Source organism: Phyllobates terribilis, unplaced genomic scaffold, assembly GCF_046119375.1.
Source record: "Phyllobates terribilis strain yellow unplaced genomic scaffold, ASM4611937v1 Scaffold_8__6_contigs__length_399053987, whole genome shotgun sequence".
Lineage (NCBI taxonomy): Eukaryota > Metazoa > Chordata > Amphibia > Anura > Dendrobatidae > Phyllobates > Phyllobates terribilis.
The window spans coordinates 173,568,477-173,590,537 of record NW_027362768.1 but is presented as its reverse complement, the minus strand read 5'-3'; the positions used below and the strand labels follow the sequence as shown (position 1 = coordinate 173,590,537).

At 39.9% G+C, this 22,061-nt stretch overlaps 1 protein-coding gene across 28 annotated transcripts in view; it reads right to left on the bottom strand.

Annotated features, from left to right (window-relative positions):
• NFIA (nuclear factor I A) overlaps nucleotides 1-22,061 on the bottom strand; it is a 547,161-nt gene that overhangs the window by 346,478 nt on the left and 178,622 nt on the right. For 9 of the 28 annotated variants that reach the window (XM_073643742.1, XM_073643748.1, XM_073643747.1 and 6 more), the window contains exons 1-2: nucleotides 12,307-12,874; nucleotides 8,535-9,066 (exon numbers count right to left, since the gene is read on the bottom strand). In XM_073643742.1, coding sequence (XP_073499843.1) covers nucleotides 8,535-9,066; nucleotides 12,307-12,468 — 694 coding nt within the window. In that variant the 5' untranslated portion in view covers nucleotides 12,469-12,874. The other 19 variants (XM_073643766.1, XM_073643770.1, XM_073643772.1 and 16 more) reach the window with 14 other exon arrangements.

The following is a 22,061-nucleotide window of genomic DNA, read 5'->3' as shown; positions in this document are numbered from 1 at the left end:
TATCCAGTATGTTATTCTCTGAATATAACAGTATCGACACCTTACTAAAAATACGTCAAAAAATAAATTAAGAAAAAAAGAAACAATACGAGAACATCATTGTTACTTGTATGGCTTTTTAGTCATTTGCCAAATATACTCAGTCCCAGATCTTTCATGTTTGCTAAATAATGACCCCAGTTGCGTGCGAGATTTTCCGTGAATTGGGATCTCATCTTCCAAAACACGACGGGCTCGAGCCAATGAAAAAAAGAACAGAAATATCTATAGTAAAGATCTGGAAACCTGATCCTCTCGGATCTCCTAATCTCAATCAATACCCGGATCGATGCTATGAAACGCAACGCTCAGAATGATGAAATATTCCGTGACAATGAAGATCCGTATAAACAAAAGGCGGCTGATACTAAGTAACCGTTTCATGGAAATTTCACCCCAAAATGACTCTTCCGAGGTGAAGCAGGTGATTTACGGATGGCGTCCTGCTATGAATGGTATCGTAAAGGATGATGATAACCCAATGCATGAAGTGCCTTAGCAGCTTATGATAAGCCATTTGGCATAAACACGGCAACAGAACCCATTCCCCGGGGTAGAGCCAGCCTGTGCTCATCTGTCACTGGCGACACAAGGACGGCTGATGTGTGTGTGCACAATGCTCCGCTTAGCAGGTCTTCCCCAGGTGTACTATGGGTGATTTTGGCTCAGAAAATTTTACGCTTCATTTCCCCAATCAATTTATTAGTAAGGAGGATGATAGCAGGTGTGCGCCTCCATCCACCATCATGTTCATCACAGTTCATGGCAACATTATAATCGAGGTCCACCAGGGATTATTATTTTCTGTTAACCCTTTTGACCTGACGAGAGACAAATCTAAATCTGTCACTTTCAGGAGGTCACCGCTTACAGACTTGCGTTCCTTTAAAGACAATCATCCTATGGAGGACCTAAGCTTAGGACATTGGGGTCATACAGCTGAAGTTCTAGTCTTAAAGGGCAGTGCATCAAGAGCACACTGCTCCGCAGCCTCCCGCTTCCTGTTTGCCGGCGAAACGTTGCACTCCTGATGGTTCAAAGTTTGGATCAGAAGCACGGTTGAGTTACTGGTCTAAAATGGGTGCCCTCTGATGCTGTAAACAGACAGAGCTTTGCCTCTGAAGCATAGGAGGAGCACTGATCCAGACAGAATCAGAACAGCACTTACAAGCTCTATAACAAAGAGCCTGTAATCACGCACTCCTTTCCTAGGGGACCGACCACCGATGGTAGACTGCAGAGGTGGTCAGTTACCTTCCATTCTTGAGAACAAAGAAGATCTTTAAGGTAAATTGCAAAAGTTGCTAATTTTTACAAAAATGTTGCCAATTTTAACCATTTATGACGTGGAGAAAATCATTTTAACCATTCATATACAGAAATGGAATCATGGTTGACTGGTCAAACACGACCTATCTTTTTAGACACCATGTTAATTACTGGATGACACTTGGGATGGGGGGCGTATCAATTGTTTTTGAGGTGCACAGTCTTGTTATATTGCACACAGATATTCTCAGAAATTTCCCAGAGGAAATTGATTGTCTCAGTTTTTTAAATTGCCAATGCATGTCCAATCAAAATCCAGAATATTTTACCAATGAAGATCTTATGACCAACCAATAGTTTCTATACCCAAGCTGCATTAAAAAACTCAAATTATAGGGTACACAATCTAACAATAAACACATCACCCCATTTTAATCTCTGAAATGCCTAAAAAGACCACCCTCCCCCCAAGGTAATAGACATAAAAGTGAGGAGCGGGACTATGTTGGATTCTCTCTTTCCCAATATTTGCTTCCTTTCGTGGGTTTGTAGTTTATAGAGGAAAGATCTTATTTTTTATTGTGCTTTGCTTATATAGCGCCACTTATTCCACAGCGCTTTACAGACATTATGGGCACTGTCCCCATTGGGTCTCACAATCTAAATTCCCTATCAGGATGTCTTTGGAATGTGGGAGGAAACCGGAGAACCCGGGGGAAACCCACGTATTCACAGGGAGAACATACAAGCTCCTTGTAGATGTTGTAGTCGGTGGGATTTGAACCCAGGACCTCAGCGCTGCGAAGCAACAGTGCTAACCACTGAGCCACCGTGCTAACCACAGGTAGAGTCTATAACTGACCTCCCGGGAACTCAGTGGCCACAAGTAGCCAATGTCTAATGTCTACGTTACCTTTGGGTTGTCTCTTATTGATGTCCTCAGTGCTTAGCTGCTAAAGTTTACGGCAACTTGTCCATCTCTGTAGGATCAATATGATCCAGAAGATACCAAACTAAATCCCAAGCACATAAGAGTCAATGGGGACCCTCACTGAATGCCCAATTGGGCCATTCACAAATTGACCCAAATTCTCCAAAATACAGGTCTAGGACAAAGCCAGTGAGACCAGTCAAGGGTCGAATTGGGTACTCAGATCTGAATAGTCTGGAGCCACGACCTTAGTCTTGACTGATTTTCTTCACCCAAATGCAAAAAAATTTCAGAGTGCCGCACAAAGAAAAAGTGCACAAGATCTATTGCAAGACCACCAGCAAGGACATTCCCAATCCCCCGGAATATGCATCACAAACTTCTAGGTCCATGCGGAACTTAATTCCTAGAATTTAGAGTCAGGAAGTTCCTTGCACCGGGGAATATTGTCCCCCATAACATACCAATACTGTCCGGTTATCCCACTGATGTGCATCCGAATAATCCTTCCCATTAAAAAAATTAAGGTCTGCGCTTTACAAATAGTCATTAAGAGATTGTCGGAAGGTAAGTATTATCCACATATCCATCTATTATATAACTTGTCACTGAAAATCCTATAACTACAGACTCTTACGGAGCAGCGTGACTGAGCAGGGTACTGCGAAGTTACATCCGCCGGCTCAGGGAACTTTAGGCCCCTGCAAACAATGTGCCGGTTACTTTGTATCTGGTAAATCTGCAGCTTTAAAGCACATTTGTAACTGATTAGAATCTGTGCAGCCAAATAAATGGGACACATATTCCAGTCTGGGAACTTTTAAGTAGCCCAACTACTGGAGTTAAATGAAGTGTCCTTCCCTGACCACAACAGACAGTGCGGTTTCCCCTGCGCCTGCCTAACACAGCGTGCCATTAGTGAGACAGGGAACAAGGAATTCTTGTGTAATTTGCTGAACCATGAAAGGTCTGAGGTCCTTATATTACACATACATGACATTCATTAACAATTTCTCTATAAATTATTCATATCCGAAGAGTCGTTACCATTTATGGCACTTGATGGAGGCGCTATATCGACGACATTCCTTGATTCAAAGCGATCTATAGGCCAATCTACAGCCATCTATGAACTTAATTATCCCTGGGGAGAGCAACATATCCCAAAAAAAACTCTACATCAAGCATTGGATGGGGCTAAAGTGGTGAACTTCTACCAATACAATCTCTCATTACAGAAGACCTAAATGCCCACATTGGCCAAACTCTTGGGTTGTCCACCTATGTTTATTTTTTTTACTTAAATGTATGTATTTGGAGCTAAATATCACTTTCGTAATTGGGTTTCATTAAAAATGTTGCACCGTTTGGGTTTTACAGTCTTTTTCCTGCCCGGTCAATTCAACTTTGATATGGTCAGTGGTCATAAATCAGAGGAGAGGAGCTCAGAAAGAAGACAGATAAGAGCTACAAACTCAAGAGCCTGGAATAGTTTCATTGTCTTGTTCTTGTTCCTTAACTATTTAGTTTGAAGAACCATTATATTTTGCAATTTGGTGTCTAGATATCGTTATTTCTTGAAGATCAGGTGGACTTGACACCATTTTGCTCCTAGTGCAGTAGACGTCTACTTTAGACAATGCTCGGATGGGTTTTAGAGAAGATAAAGCCCTCAAATATTCCTTGACAGGAGTGTCAGTGCATCAGAATGAGCTCACTGTCGAATTCTCAGTTAACTCATTCTGCAGCTAGCAATGAAATGTGCAACACAGAGGCCATAGAAGGCAAACAAAGCTACATTTTTAATTAAACCCAATTACAAAAATTATTTTTAGCCTTAAATGTATGCTTTCGGGGATCTGACCAATGACACAGGAATTCCCAAAGGGGGCAACCCATTAAATACCATTAGAATATACATTTTTACACCACAAATAATTTCAAAAACAAAGTTTCTATAGGCTTAGAAGAGACATTTTTGTCACTACGGAAGCTGTGATCATCGCCACTTACTCTCGTTCTTCTGGTATCCACCATATTACCAATAAGTCCATGGTCAGCTTTGGGCTGATTACTTCTCCCGTGAAGCTTTTTACAAAGATCATAAAGAGACTTTCTTACCAAAAAACGTCCCTACATTTTAATATAGTGAGTATATATATAATTCCCTAAGATTACATTCTGAAATACCAAGGTCACCTCTTGCCATTTTATAAATGCCCTATAAAAGAGCTTGAACCCCAAAACTTTTCTGTAGTCAATGCATATTATGCCTTCAGTAATCGAACCCCCCTACGAGTCATGTCCAAGTCTTGAGCCAACAGTAGACGAGACTTTCTTTCTACCCAAGACTCCATCAAGTATTATATGACTAAGGAGTGTTGAATATTTGGGACCCCAACCGAGCATTGTGTAAAGAAGCGTCAGGTCCACCTGGTCTTCCAAGAGTTTACGATCTCTACCACCAAATTGATCTTAATAATCCAAAAACCTGATGGTCCGTCAAACTAAAGGAACAAGACCAAGAAACTATTCCAGGCTCTGGTGCTTGACGACTGGAGGGTATTTGTCCTCTCTTGGAAGCCGGGCTCCAAATTTGGAAAATGGAAGAGTAATTGTCACTAGTTGTTTTTTTATTCAAAAGATTAATATAATGCAAGATAATCTTAAAAAGTATCATGCATAGTCTTAAAAAGTATTCCAAAAAGTTTTGGGATTCTATAGATTAAAAAAAACATATAAAGTAAGAAAGAAAGTTAAAACCAAATATTGCAATTTGTGACCAGGACTACAAAGTATCCACATCATTCCAAGCTGTAAATCTTTAATTGCTCCTGGACATCGGTCATTATTTGGTTTCAACCCTTTCTTTGTATCTATTTTATAAGACTGACAAGTGACATAATGATCCGACCATCAACATCATTAACGACCATCGTCGGATCTACGACACTAAATGGAGAGTAATCACATTGGTTTCTTTTTTTTTTTTTTATTGGACTATTAGGATTATTAATTATTTATCATTTTATTTCTTTTTGGCCGGATTGGGTTGTTTGCAATGACCGAAACAAAATATAGTAAAAAATAAATAAATAAATATAGCATTTCCAACATGCGTTCTCTGAAAACAAGAAGTACTGGGAGAATTTTTAGCAAATTAATTTTTTTTTTTACACGTTTTGCGTATTTTTTCACAGATACATATCCTCGTCAATCACATGTACGTAGCATTAGGAGAGATTTTATTAATTCAAAATAAAAAAAATGGAAAATCCCCAACCCCACACCTGATCTTTAGCTATGGCAAGTGGTTCATCCCGATGTGCCAGCAGGACCATCTGGTCAATCCGCACATTGGGGGCTTTCAATACCATTTTATGATGAAATTGCAGAAACGCTGCCAAAACTGAACTAAAATTTCGGCACAACCGGCCCAGTCTGGTCTTCGTTTGGCTTAATTTGTATTTAGGACAAAGGGGATATTTTACAGCTTGAAAAAAAAAAAACACAAATGTCGCTTTCCATAATTCAACTACATACATCGAGATTTACTGGTGCAGAGACCTAACGATGGCACTTTCTCTAATTCTTCATCTTATATTAATGACTCACTTGCAACAATGACCAATTCGGCTTTCTAAGTTGTAACAAAAAAAAATGTGATATTTTTTTTAATCATGCAATGTACTTTTTTGTTGTACTTTATGCTTTTTTATTTTGCTAATTTGAAAATATAAATATTTTTTATAAAATATTAAATTAATTTGCATATATTTACTATTTATATTTTTATGTAAATAGAATGCACTAGTTTGAAATTGCAAGCCAGCTTTATTTATTCTATTTTTTTTTCTCGTAACTCCGAACATGGCCCTGATACAGGCTGCCTACCTCATTTACAGAAGGGAAAGGCCTGGAGTATCAGGTGTCAACTCATTGTTCGCTTGCCAGAATATATATCCATCCACTGTCTGCCTACTGCTAACTTCTAACTCTTTAACAAATCTGGCCTCAGACAAAATTAAACCACTTCAAAAAGAAAGTTCCCACAACTTTGCCCACATAAGCCCCAAACCTTGCACCCCAGCTGCAACTCTCCAAACTTTTTTTGCGGTTGACTGCTTACGAATGATCAAAGGTTAAATTTTATCTAAAAGGTCAACTGCCTTGTGGCAAAGGTTACGACCTTAACAACTAAAAAGTGACTTTGCCACGTGCCTGCTTTAACTCCTCGTCTTGATACAGATCGGCCCTTCCTGAGAAGCGTCATAAATTTCCTGCACTTTTTTTTTTTTTTTAATACGATCCCCAAAAACAAAAAGAAATTGCAACATATTTACAAAAACATTTACATATTTACAAAGTTCCGAGTGTTGTTACAAATTCCTATAGACACTTAAGAGTATTAAAACTTAACATCTGCAAAGGTTTGAGAAAATAACATTTCCCACCTAGTCGTTTTTTACAGTCTATGTTTGTTCCTTTTCATGAATTGCAGAGATCCGTGTAACGTAATCTATCACTTTATACTAAGAAAACTAACGAAAGGATTTTATAGACTCTTTACTTTTTTATTTTTTTTTTAGATTTACTGGAGAATGGCGTCAATACAGATCTCTTCCCATTACGCTGTATCTGCATTACAATGTTTTCTCCCTCCCCAATGTTTATAGGTATTTCAAGTTCAGGGAGGGAAAAATATAAATGATTTCTTTATGGTACTAAGGCATTTTGCAAAATTTTAGAAAAAAAAAAAAAGAGTGAAAAAAAGTGGGACCGCGATGGGCACGAGAGGATACGGGAAAGAAGCTGCAGCAAATTGGAGATACCACACACTTGTGAAATACATCAGAATATTTCATTTAATAGATGAGTGTGCATATATAAGTAGCAAAACAATAAATAAAATACGGAAAAATATTTAAAAAAACGAAATACATATATGTATATATAGACAGATATGAGTTATGTAAATTGATTTATATGAAATAGACAGATAGATATGAGATAGATATTGGCTAGATAGATCCATATGATATATATTCTACAGAGAGACAGATATGTGATAGATAGATAGATAGATATTCACATACATAGCATTACACAGTCGGACACGGTTTCCCCAGTTTTCTTGTGTTCTAAACATCCGAAAACAACAAGTAACATTTTACAATCAGCAGATTAAAACTTATCAGAGCAATCGATACACGGATATATATATTAATATAGGAACTCATGATACGGGGGCTTACGGTTCACACAATATACTAATATTTACCACGAGTTACACATCCAGACCCTATCGGCAAACACACAGTTAAGTGGTACGGGCCCTGGCAGGTGAAGGGTACTTTTAGTACTTGGCATTCTTGAAGCTCAGGCACTTAACTGTTCAAGTGCCGAGGAAATACGGATAAGTCACTGGCAGCTCAAGTCAATAAAGGTCGAGGCCTACGCAATCAAAGCCTCCACACCGTTACTGCTAATTCCAACCGGTAGAAGTTATCCAAAAATATACGCAGCATTAAACATATAGCGACAAAGTCTTAAGTCTTCTGAACATCAGACATGTTAGACGACAAGCTCGTAAATACAGGTAATACCACTTTAAAAAAAGAAATAAAATCAACTCTTGTAACAATATGACATAAGGGCTTCAATACATTTTGTGACAAGCAGGACAGCACCGCGGGGCATATAAAAGCAATGTGATGTATAGACTGTTAATCAGACAGCCATTTAATAGGGCTTTAAATTGAAGAGTAAAGACCCACAGGGATTTCTGATAGTAAATGGCAGTAACGTCCATCATCCGCGTTATTGAAAACCTATCATACATCATCTACAATGTGTCTGTGCCCTTATGTTTTGACTCTTGCAGGCTTTTACATCCATTACCAAGTGCATTTCTGTCTCCCCGCACCTATAGATCAGACCGCAATCACGCCTAATGTGCATAATTATATAATCTACAGCTTCTTTACATAACTGCCCGGTTATCAGGTATGTTTATTGTAGCAGCATCCCGAGGGTTGGAAACAAAAACCAAGGAGCCACTGTTTTACCATCACCTGGGTAAGGCCGCGGCCGGTGCCAAGAATCCATCACCACATTCTGGCACAAGGTCTAGCTTAGAGACGGAAACCTCAAAACCGGGTGCCCTTGTTCTACCATCACCTATATAAGCCTATAGGTGACGGGGCCAAAGCCAAATCTCGATCACCAAATAGGCTAAAAAAAAAAGGTTAAAAAGTTTCCAAAAAGTTGAAGAAGTTAGAAAAAGTGAGCTTACCTGCTGAGTGCACAAAGTATGCCAAGTATAGGTCGAGTTCCTTGACCGAAACTCCTATATGGTGCGGCTGTACGCACAGCCCGTGGTTAGAACACTGAGGGGATTTTACAAGACGTTCGCCATCAGTACTTTCGAGTGGGATACCTTTAAATAAAATCACCATGACCAGGTCCAGTCTCCAGACCTTGTCCGCTTGTCGGAGGCAGTCAATCCTTCTCATTTTTCCCTTCTGGTCAGGGTTGGAGAGAACGCAACATGCCGGCTTTTTCCCTGTAACGGTGAGTACAAAATCCTCCCGATATTCCGGCCTAATATCTTTTCTCAGCTTCGCCAGGAGCCGGGATGCCCATTTCTGCTTCACTTCTGGTTTTTCGCTCAGTAACTCGTCCTTCACGGCTCTTTCCTCTTCTTTTGACATGCGTTTTTCATGTTTTTTGAAATATTTTCGCTTTCGGGCTTGGAGGTTGAACCACGTGTAGGCGAAGGCTCGCACGTGCGGCAGAAGTGCTTCAATGAAGGGATGGAATTCATCCTGTAGAAGAGGAAAACACAAAGAGAAATATATTTATGAAAAAATCATTTCGAAAAGCCAACAAATTCTTATTATTGGCCGGAGACATAACAGACAAATATTTATATTGTAAAGTTAGAGGGACGGAGGTAAAGTCGGAAAGGCAGGAAGTCTCTGCTTGGGAAGACAGAAGTGATAGGCCTTGTTTTACGTGAAAAATGTAAAAATAAAATAAAATTTAAAAAAATACAGAAAAAGCTGAAAATTCTGCAAAAAAAAAACTTTATGAAAATATAAATATTATAGATTATTATGCAATGGTGGTAATTTCGGACAGCATCTCGCTTTCTATACCTTTGCTGCTACCTTTCAAAAATTCCGAAAACATCAACATTTTAAGTCGGAGTTGCGGGAAAGTTAAACTCATTGGAAAAGGCCACAAATCAATAAAAGTCGTAAAAGTTTCATGATTATTGTAAAAACTACATCTGATCTTTTACGAGGCCGGAGAGCTGGGAAAAGCCGATTCTTCGCACCACATGTACTTGTAGAACTGGCTCTGAATTATGTATTACATAATTAAACGTGTATTTAATTTATACCTGACCAAAGATCACACGTTATCTCCAGATATTGAAACTCGGCGCCGTTCAAAGCGGACCCAAACACTCGGCACCCTTCAAGAGCCAAACAACTCACTTATTTAAAGGGACAGTACACCTTTTTTTTTTGCTGATACATTTTATTAAAATATATTAATACGAGCCTTCCTAGGACAAGTAAAAAAAAAAATTGGGATAAAAAAAATACTATTTATCTAAAATAGCTGAAACGTTTAAGAGTTCAAAGTAAAATACACATTTTTGATTTTCTAGATCATTTTTTTCAATTATTATTTTTTTAATTAATTTAACTACTTATTGTGCACTCTATTTAATATAGATATATAATAAAAAATAGTAACAAAAAAAGGGTTAAGTGTCCAGACCTTCAAGTTTGGCTAGTTTTTGAAAAAGTATGCAAAAAAAAAAAAACTGACGACGTTTAAACTTTCAACTATTTGGTGCAAGAAACATTTTCTCAGTTATGAAACCAACTGGTTATGACAATAAATCATATTATCTGAGAAATATTTTTGCTGCTGTGAATACGTCTCAACGTGGATAGTATTTAAGGTTTTCTGAGAACCTATTATCTATCCGAACGGAAAGAGAGAAAATAAAAATATTATACCTGCGTGCAAAATGAAATAAATAGTTGTACACTCGGGGAAATTACTATTCAGTTTGGATTTTTTTTTTTAATTAATTGCATTTTTTTTTCAGGGAGGACTATTTTTTGCAATTCTTTTTATTTTCTTGCAATTCTTTTTATTATCCTAGTTCAAGTACAACCACCTCTACTATGAAGCAGGGCCTGGCGTAGACTAGAATGAGTAAGAGTTTGCAGAGGAAAAGTTTAATATTTACTTCTAAAAGAAGCTTAGAAAAGAAGAGAATGAACTCAACTTTGTAACCTAAGCATTAATAATTCAGCAGCCATGACTAGACAACTGTTCCGATCTCAGTTTTAAGCTGCCAAAAAAAAAGAAAAAAAGAAAAATCAGCAAAAAAAAAAAAAGAAATCAAAATAATTTCTAAGCTTTAGATAAGCAGGTTACACAAACGTGCTCAGCCAAGGCTGACCTTGGTCCGTTCACACTGGACTAAAGCCCCAACTAAAAAAATTAACTTTCTGCCACATCATAAAAACTTTTCCTTTAGAACCAAACGGTCTCAAAAAGTGACTAGAACCCTATCGATATCATCCTGTTGAATACAGTAACTGCAGACTGTTTCCACTCCTGTGTGTTCTCGCATTTTCCAGCACAAATATTCAGTTTAGAAATAAAAAAATCACTTAGCAAACAAAGTGACACATAGGCGACCCGGAATAAACGACACCTAAAGAAATATTTAAAGCATTTTTTTTTTTTTACATGACATGACTATAGTCTTACAAGGTTCATGTTTCAGATTCCCCCTTCACCTATATACAGAATAAAATCTCAGTTTAACCCACCTACTGCCAAAAAAAGAAAGCTCTGCAACTATAAAAATCATGGAGGAAAAAAAAAAATATCACGATATCTAAATGCAATCTAAATAAAAAAAAGTGCATAAAAGAACAAACCATGCAATAAATGTTACTTAATAGCAAAGCAAGGAAAACAATGCAATAAAAAAACAGAAAAAAATAATCCTAAAATGTCAATGAAAATACTAAAAGTTCATGTTAGGTCAAGTTTTAAGTCGACATGAAAAGGATAAAAGGAATTAGTACACTCCCAAGTCCGACGTTAACAATTTTACAATATTACACAAAAAAGACGGGCATTTTAGGACAGGATGAAAAATTATTTAAAAAATAATAAAAAAAATATAAAATTAAAGAAAGGCAAAAAATATATAAAATGATGTAGCTGTAATAAAATTTAGAATGTTGCATCGCATGAAAAGCATTAAAATATTATAAAAGATCATGAGACGATATATCAAGATAATAAAAAAAAATACTTTTTTGGCTCCAATAAAACTTTTCTAATGCACGATGCTAGTCCTGCTTGCGGACATGTGCTGTAATTTCACATGTGCATGTAAGGGGTACAGTATTGTTAGGCCTAGGCAGGAAGCACATAAATCACGTTTTGCACTAGATACTTTTTTTTTTGCTGCAACTTTAACTAAAAAAATAATTAGGGGAAAAAATGCATAAGGATTTTTTCATCACCTATGGATTTTTTTTATATCCCATATATAGAGATAGTGACATGAATGCTATGAAATTCAGCACAGCTCGTCACCGTGGCTCTATACAGTAACATATACTATATGCTCTCAATAAGTCTGACAATAATTTCCAAAGTGCTATTTTATAATTACAGGTTACGTAAAATAATTTCTCTCACACCCCCTAACCCAAAGGCTATAAGAACTCCAGACATGGGATAATGCTTCGGAGCTAAAACAATAAAAAAAAAAAAAACAGACAAGGAAAAAAATAATAATTGAAAAAAAATATATAAAAAAAAACAGACATGAATCCACTGTACCCAAACACTTGTAGCTGGCCAACCAGGAGTGACCGGTGGCAAGGATCTAGATCCAGGAATGAAAGTGGAGGCTCCATCTACATCACCTCCTGTGCCCATTGCCAACCCAAGTGCCATGACCCCCCCCAACATTGCCCCACTGCACCCGCCTGAAGGAGAGGAGATACTACCACAGATCTTGAGCCGCATAGGGTGATATCTGCCTGGTAAAAAAAGTTGCAAGTAGAATTCATCCCCCTTGTGTGATAGTCAGCGACCAGAGGGGGAGAGAGACAGATCTGAACTGCCCAGAGAACAGAGACAGCACAGCCAGGACCGGCCCCCACACACATTGACACACACACACACACTCACTCTGCAAGGAAATCCACCAACATATTTACACACTACACTACAGCTAACTAGTCCAAGTAACCAGCTCACTATGGAAATGTGCACTAGCACCGAGCACTACTGTGCCAACGGGCACACATAACTAGCCAGCAGCCGTGCACCACTACATGGCATACACAACTAGCCAGCTCACTATGGAAATATGCACAAGTACCGAGCACTACTGTGCCAAAGGGTGCACACAACTAGCCAGTGGCTACACACAACTACCCAGTAGCCATGCACAACTACATGGCATACACCAACTAGACATTTACCCACCAGCCATACACAATGGCACACACAGCTAGAAAAGTGACTGCACACAACTACACGGCACACTCAGCTAACCAGTGACTATACACAACTTACCAGTCACCCTCATACCCAGCTACCTTAACACCCAACAAACTACGACTTCAGTACCCATTACACATCTGCAACTACCCCCACACACATTGCAACAAAATCCCAAAAACCAGCACACCCATGCAACTAGCCAACTCACATGCCCACTGCAATGCACCCCTAGCCAACTACATCCCACTACAACACATGCAAACTAAAAAAGACACATCCAGCAACATTGTATTCAACTCTCATCCACATCCTGCCCTGCACCCAACACAGAAGAGAAAGAAAGCCAACACCAAGCTGCAAAGCAATCTCCCCCTCACATACACTGTGCCCTGCAAGCAACATGACACATGCTGCCCATTATACTGCAATCCAGAGCCCAGGCAAAGTGTATACAGCAACACCCAGACAGCAGGGACAATCCTCAGCAACTATCTGCCATGCACAAAGTGACACAAAGCCAAGGCACACACACACAATAAGTGTACCCAGGATTCCTGCACTGTCTGGCCAGCACACACACACTCATGACAAGCCAATGGCAGGCAGCACTACACAACTTCATCCCTCCAGCCAGTGACACTTCCCCATTGCCAATGTCATTGTGTGTGGGGATCATTCACACTGGAGGTGTTGCAGCAATAGGCAATGCACAAAGTAGCTGAAGTATAACAATAACCCCAGAGCTGTGCCCACATCCCCTGGCATATACTGCAGGGCTGCCAGTCCTTGGCATCTCTCTCCCCTTCAGACACGTGTAGACAGCTCAGGGCAGATCCCTGCTTATTTTTATTTTTTTTGTACAAGTCCTGATGAAAGTATATTAATAGCAAAGACGCCATGAGCCATGTGCCAGGCTGGTGCAGAAGTAACTTACCTGGGTGAGGCAGAGAGGGGAGTACATGCTGCTGGGAGTGCAGGGGAGAACACACAGTGGCCGGGGACAGGAGGGAAGGATCAGGCTTCTTGCTGCTTCTCGCTTTCACATTTCCAACTCTGCAAACTGCAGCTGATCCGCTCCATGAGCTGAACTTTCACCCCCCAGCCCCAAGCCTGTGCACACAGCGCCCCCCGGGGATGCCCCCCTGGCATTCGGTGCAGCCTGGCTGCTTGTGCAGGAGCTGCTGTGCCCTGGTCCAGTCCTAGGCTGGGAGCTGCTGGCTGCAAAGCAGGAATAACTTTCCGGATACTGCAGCTCTCAGGCACCCAACCCCCACCCACTACTGCCCCCCCTCTTCTCCTCTGATCACAGCACAGTCTAATCATGCAAAAGGGCTGATCAATACATGAAATAGTCTATATCAGACCTGGGGCTGGCAGTGCCCAGACATGGTGCTGCTGGGGGAGGTGTTAACCCGCACTGTGCCAGGGGCGCTGCAGGGAAAGCAGGGGGTGCAGGGGTTAAATGTAGAAGTATGCAGAACTCTCTCTTCTCTCTCTTTCCGGGACCTGCACCGGTCCCCTCCCTCCAGGCTCCTTATGAAATGAGATTTTCACAATGGCACCGGCTCTGGGGCTTCTCCCGACCAGAGAGACTCTTACAGAACCTCATATACTGGATGGGAAGAGGCGAGAGGAGCAGCAGCGCAAGGAGCAGAGCAATCCGGGGGCGCAAAGTGCCGGAGGCGCAAAGTGCCGGAGGCAGCGGCCGCTTATTTACTAACACTGCGCTCAGTGATACATTTATTAGTAAATATTAGTGTTACTTAACAAAAACATTCTGAAGAGATTCTGCTGCACTAAGAACCCTGGAACTTGTAGTTCTACACACCATCAGCATTTTAGTGACAGCCAAATGCCAGCAGCATGCAGGATTTAAAAAATATATATATATATTAATGTTATTATATAGTTTTTAGCAGTTTTTGGCATGCTGGCACTTACAGTTCTACAACTGTAGCAATTACTACCATCAAGGCAGGAGAACAGTCTCAGTATATGGCAGGTTAGCTTTTAAATGCGCTTATTAGGATGGGAATTATTAGTAGATTTTATAATGAAATTCCAATATAGAGGGATGTAACTTCTGCTGCAGCAAAAACCAGTATGACTCAGCTGTGGGTGGCACAGCATGCTGGTACTCCTAGTTCTACAACTGCAGCACTTTCCATGCTGAAGGTCAGTGTGAAGTTGTAAACTGCACTACTGCCTAAAATGCTGCCACTTATACTTCTTTGGACTTACTGTTTTTACCCACAACAGTCGATGACCGTTATATTATAATAGGTCATTATATTATAATTATATATATATATGTATTATAATAGGTCAAGGATATTATAATGGCTGAGTTTCCACTTTTTCGTTGTATAAGGATCACTTTTTTGTACCTCAAATTATTGCAACTAACATTAAAACTGCATCAGTTGTCATCTGGATTTTTTTTAAAAGTTCTACTGCAAAAAAAAAATACAGAGCCGGTTGGAAAAACGCAACATGCGCCATTTTTGGATACGGCTCCTTGAAGGGTAACTATGAGATCAGTTCCTACCAGCGTTTTCTGTAGCAGATTGGAAAGAAAAACCGCCGGATGGCCGGATTAATGGAAACAAGGCCTTAGTTATGGGGAATTTGTTAATTATTTTATGACACTGGCAGCAGAGTATCATGTTTGGAAAAGACCTGCTACAGGTCGAAACGTTGCAGCCTGTATATGGCAGAATAAATGATATCTTGATTTTCCATCATCTGATTTGGACGCTGTCTGCTATATTTTTACACTGGCAGCATAGTATTGTCTTGGCAGCATAGGCATAGCGTGATATACCACATCACGCTGGCACTTGTAGTTCTACCAGTACAATAGGACCACTTTTTTCTCTACTTTAGGAAGCCATAAGTATTGAGCCAATCATTTACAATATGGAGCAATACAATGTGTAGAAAAATGTACATTCTAAAAAATCATATGAACACTCTGCATTATAATGCATCACATACCTGCTCATATTCAATATTAACCAGACAGCGACACAAAACAAAAACTCTAGCAAAATTTTTTTGGCATCCCCGATCGGGTCACTCCTGTTCATCTCAGGCCTCTTAAACTTGTAGAGATTTTTTTTCTGGCCTCCAGTCTCCCTTTTCTACTCATTAAACCCCATCTGTTTAACTATTAGTATTTTCAGGAAATCCAGGCGAGGTGCTGGAAGGCCACAGAATTATTTTTGCTTTTGGCTAACACCCCCACAGGCTTTCCATGTTTCCTAGATACTAGATTTTGGCTCTCATTCTGACTTTTGTCCAAGCCACAGAGAAAAGTTATCACACAAATTACTGTCTAAAGTATACATGAAGTCTTATAAACACCGAGAACTCGCTCTGCCCAACTATTAACCACTTGGAAGCAACAAGCGCCAAAATGAGAACAATGTGTTATGCACCTCCGTCTAGGCACAAGTGTATGGAAGTGTAAGTGTACCTGTTCCACATATATATATATATATATATATATATATATATATATATATATATTTTTTTTTTTTTACTTGCTTATATAGCGCCATTAATTCCACAGTGCTGAACAGAACAGACATCATCACTGTCCCCATTGGTGTTCACAATCTGTATAGTCTTTGGAGTGTATATATATATATATATATATATATATATATGTATATATATATATATATATATATATATAAAATTTTATTTATATAGCGCCAACGTATTCCGCAGCACTTTACAATTAAGCGGGGACATGTACAGACAATAAAAACAATACAATGTATCACATAATTACAACAGTTCCATGCGGAGTGAGAGCCATGCTCGATACAGGCTCGGACTGGCCTACAGGAGAACAGGACAATCCTCTGGTGGGCCCCTATGCAAGAGGAAGCTATTTACCTCCAACATGAGCGGTAGTTGGCCAATTCATTAATTCACTAAGTACAGACAAAGCAGGATCTCATCATTCATTCAACAAACTACCTAGTTTATTTTTATATAGAAGAAGTACATTTGTGAAAGAGGGTAATGTAATATTTGCATGAAGCTGAACAGTGGGACCCCCAAGTCAATGTTACCGGTGGACCCTTGCCACCCCAGTCCGACACTTATATATATATATATATATATATATATATATAAACACATACATACATATATATGTCTATATATATATATATATATATATATATATATATATATATATATTGTACAGTTTGAGGACAGTTCAGTATTAAGTTTTTAAAATGTATTAAACCTATGGGTGAATAAAGAAAGGTGATCTTTTTCACTTAAAGTTGGAGTGCTGCCTTTTTTCCCTTATACATTATATGTATATTCTATGTACACAATTATTGTACGTACCTGTATCCATATGTGTACGTATATATACTATATGTGTGCAAATACAGATTTAGCAAACTTTATCTTGATATGTAACACATCACATGCTTCTGAAAGGACGGCACAGTTTGATCTATTCGCATATGTATATGGATACGTCTGCATATATGAGTGCATCTGTGCGTATACGTATATATGCTTATGTCTGTGTGCATGTACAGACGTGTGACAGTATCTGTGCACAATGGTGTATACATCTGTGACTGTAATAAAACAAATACAATGTACAGAAATAAATAGAATAATATTTTGATTCCAGCGATAACGATAACACATTCAGTAAGTGGCTGCTAGACTATCATGTACGGATTTAGCACAGGAATATAGTCACACACAGACATATATATATAATTGTTAATAACTCCGCAGTCCTTCCCTGTCTCCCATTCCCTCTGCACACACCCTGCTGCAGTAACTTGCTCCATATTAAAGTTTGAGGTTAAACTTGCAGTGAGGAGCAGCAGAATATTACACGGAGCTGGGAGGGGTGAGGGGGACGTGGAGGGGCCTGGGCTTTGTCTCTCAGTACAGTAAATGTCTCTCTCCCTCTCCCCGCAGCAGCAGTGGCTTATTCCCCTCAGACTCTTGTGGTTTCCATATTATGTGAGGGAGGCTTTGGCGCCCTTTGTGCGCCTGTGAGAGGCCTCCTTGCGCCCTTTAGGCTGACACTCCAGCCCAGGCTCAGCTCTCTGCTTCCCTCACACTTCCCAAGACACAAACAAAACATAAAAACAGGGAAAAGTGGAAGCAAGAAAAACAATTGCAAGAAAGAAAGAGAGGACAGGTCTCCTGGAGGGTGGATCAGAGTCCTGAGCCATTGCCAGGGGAGCTAGCCGGCAGCCATGGCCCATCTTCTGACAGGGTGAAGGAAATGGGGTAAGACAAGGAGCAAAGAATCAATTGGAAGCAAAGGATACAAATAAAAATGTCCTTTTATTGAGCTGTTAAAGTGGGAACATGGAGGTGAGTCAGTCAAGAGTTACAGGGAGGCTTTAGCCTTGAATGCCCACTGGAAATGACTCCTTCCCGGGCTTCTCTTGGCATCATGCCCAAGAATGCATTTACAATCCGCTATATGGGAAACATATATACACACGCACTAAAGGAGCGCATTTACTATGCGGTAAATATACACACAAGTGTGCGGCTGTGGCTAGGTATGCGATGGGGTGTCCTCAGTGCACCTCAAATTACCCATTGCGTATGACAACATATTTCATGGCGCTGTACGGAGAATACCCTGATTCGTGCAAATCATTTACGTAATATCGACCTTAACTCAATCACAATCTAAAAAAGTGAAACTTTAGGAATTTCGGAATTCTAATATTTGGTAACGGGGCGGTCCGCATAGACGCTTCATAAAATACAGAAAAACTTGTGATTGCACCATTAGGTAATCAATTAGGAAGCCATGTTGTGATTAGGTGGCAACTTTTAAAAGTTGAAAATCTCCAGTGCCATGTAGCCCTCTTCTATGGATTTCAGGCCATGCAATGATTAATGGCTGATTTATAGCTGTAAGTGAAAGAATGTGAAGATCACAGTCTGGCTCCTAATTACAGGAGAAGGAGGGGACTGGCTGCCCCCCTCTATAGAGCTATAACTCACTAATGTATGGAGCTCTGACACTTGCCTCAGTCCTGTGTAAGAAGTATCCCATTTACACTGCACCAACAATGATAGATGAGACCTCAGAGGACAAGTGGCAGAATATGGATAATAATGTATCGATTGGAAATGTATACACAATGGAGAGATACACTGGAATAAGTCTTTATACCCACTGCAAGGTTTATACATGTGCATTACAGTTCTATTCACTTCAATGGTAGTGCTGTCAATATATTCTAAGAAGGGGGAAAAAACTCTAAATGATGAGACCCCTTCATTTCAGCAATTGATATGGGGTTGGTGGGGGCTGCGCTTACAGACCTCACTACTGATAAAGGGCCCATATATTGTTCTTGCACAGGCAGTGGCGTAACTTGATGTTTGTGGGCCACTGAAAAAGCTCCAAAGGGTCCCCACTTATTGCAAGTCTTTCACAATAATGGTATATACATTTGGTCAAAGGAACCTTTTGGCCCCCCTAGGCTCCAGGGCCCAGGTGCGATAGCAACCCCTGAACCTATTATAGTTACATCTCTGTGCACAGGGAGTCTTTTCTGTCTGTGTCCGCCAGGGCAATAGTGAATTTAGAAACAGGACAAGGTAAGAAAACAATTCTTGCCTTGGTTGAGCAAAAAAAAAAAAAGTAAAAAAAATTGCTGGTCATTGCTACAGTGACTCTGTTCTGTAGGAGGTAAGGGGTTAATGAACAGATACAATGTAGCATAGGCTTCATACAACCCACAGATGCACATCCTCAGTTTTCCACATTAACACCAAACTTCAGTTAAAATCTCTGCCCCATGCAGAGCACAAGACCACTCTGCACCCCCCTCCCCATTCTAAAGGGACCCAGAAATGGCCTGGAAACACCCTCCAACCACAGAATCCCAGCAGTCCATTGGCTGCCATCCCCATCCATCATTATTTCCTGCAGCAGGATTGGCCATTGCTGATCTGTCTAGACACTTCCTTTGTGTCAGGGGGAGGGGAGGCTCACATTCTACATTGTACAGTTCCCTCTTATTTATTTATTTTTTTACTTTTTTCCCCCTCTCTCTGGCTGGGATAGAGCAGTTGCAAAATGTGCAGAGCTCAGCATTTCTTAGCACTACAAGGAAAGGAAACCCACCCTTCTCCTGGTGCAGGGAGGCTGCAGCAGTTCAGACATTGCTGCTACTATTCACAAAAATGTACATTTACTGCTGACCCCAAAGTCACAGCCCCATGCCCCCAATATTCCCGTCCCCAATTCTCAACCTGCAGCCACACAACATGACAACATATTAACTAATGCAATGCAAAAGAGAAACTGAGTGCAGCCACGTACCATCGTCATGCACAGGAGCACACACAGTACAGGGGAACTTTAAGTGGCTCTGGAGCAGGGCAGCTTCATGACTGGCAAGCTTTAGGGAAATGGGGAAAGTTGCCCCCTGGGGAGGTGGGCGCAGCAGCAGGCTGGTGACTGGGAGGGCTGTGCATGGCTCAGTCCATGGCTGTCACTGCTTCTTCCCCGGCATACAGTGGGGGATCCCGCAGTCTGTGCCCGGGGACCTGGGACACTTTGTACAAGTTGCAATCTCTCCGCCAGCTCCGTGTTTATTTCCGCAATTGCTACAATTTGCATAGTTTCCTCGCTCGACCAATAGGAGAAGGGGAATGGCAGCTCTGGCCGGGGCAACGTTCTAAAGCCCCCGGTGCTAGGCCCTGGCCGGGAGGAGGAGGGAGGGAGCGCCGGGCGGACGAGCCGGCAGCCGGCAGCACTGAGCTCCTGCGGCGGCGGGAGGAGGGAGCAGAGCATTTATTTATTACTTCACACTTTCTGCTGGTGACCCGACCACAGCCAGGAGGTGCACAGCCCACGTGTCCTGGAGGCATGCTGGGACTTGTAGTTCTGGTGGTGCAATAACCAGAGAGCACAGTGGTCTGCACTAAACTCAACTCTCCTTGAGACATGAAATGCGTCTATTATCTATCTGGTATCTATCATCTATCTATCTATTATCTATCATCTATCTATCATCTGTCATCTATCCATCTGTTATCTATCCATGTGTTATCTATCTATTATCTATCATCTATCTAAATATCTCTCTATCCTATCTTTCTATTAATCTATCAATCTGTAAATATTATCTATCCATCCATCTAATTATCTATCATCCATCGTTTATCATCTGTTGTTTTTCTATCAATCTATCTCTATCTGAATATCCATCTACCTCTTATCTATCCATCCATTTATCTCATTACCTATCCATCGATTATCTATCTCTCATCTATCTATATATCTATCCATTTATCTATCCATCTGTTATCTCTATATTATCTATCATCTGTTATTTTTCTATCTATCTCATTATCTATCTCTTATCTATATCCATCTATCATCTGTTATCTATTATCTCTCTATCATCTGTTAATTTTCTATCTCTCACATCTATCAATCTGTTATCTATCCGTCGATCTCTTATCTATTATATATCTATTATCTATCTCATATCTATCTATTATCTATCTATCTATCTCATATCTATCTATTATCTATCTATCTCATATCTATCTATTATCTATCTATTATCTATCTATCTATTATCTATCTCATATCTATCTATCTATCTCATATCTATCTATTATCTATCTATCTCATATCTATCTATTATCTATCCATCCATTACATCGATCTCTTATCTATTTATCTATCATTCAGTGATTTATTATCTATCTCTATTATCTATCTCTCCATCTATCTCTGTCTTTTCATGTGTAAAAGTACCATGGAATAAATGGGGCTATAATAATAAATAATAATACTATTTATCTATATATTATGTATTTTTCTATCCATCTCTTATCTATGTCTAATCTATCTATATGTCATATATCATCAGAAAACAGTGCATTATCTGTATCAATTCTATTTTCTCATTCTATTATCTATCACAAAGTATGGGGTTGCAATAGATTAGAGATGGATAGATAGAGAAATTGAAAAAATAAGTTATCGGAACTCATTGCATTAATAAAAGGAATCTGTCACTAGAGTCTTGCTCCCTCATCTGATAGCAACATGATGTAGGGGCAGAGACCCTGAATCTTGCGATGTGTCAATTACTGGGCTGCTTGCTGTCATTTTGATAAAATCACTGACCAGTCTGCTCTAGATCTAGCAGTTCTCTGAATGCTGAGCTCTGTATAACTCCACCCACACCACTGATTGGCAGCTTCC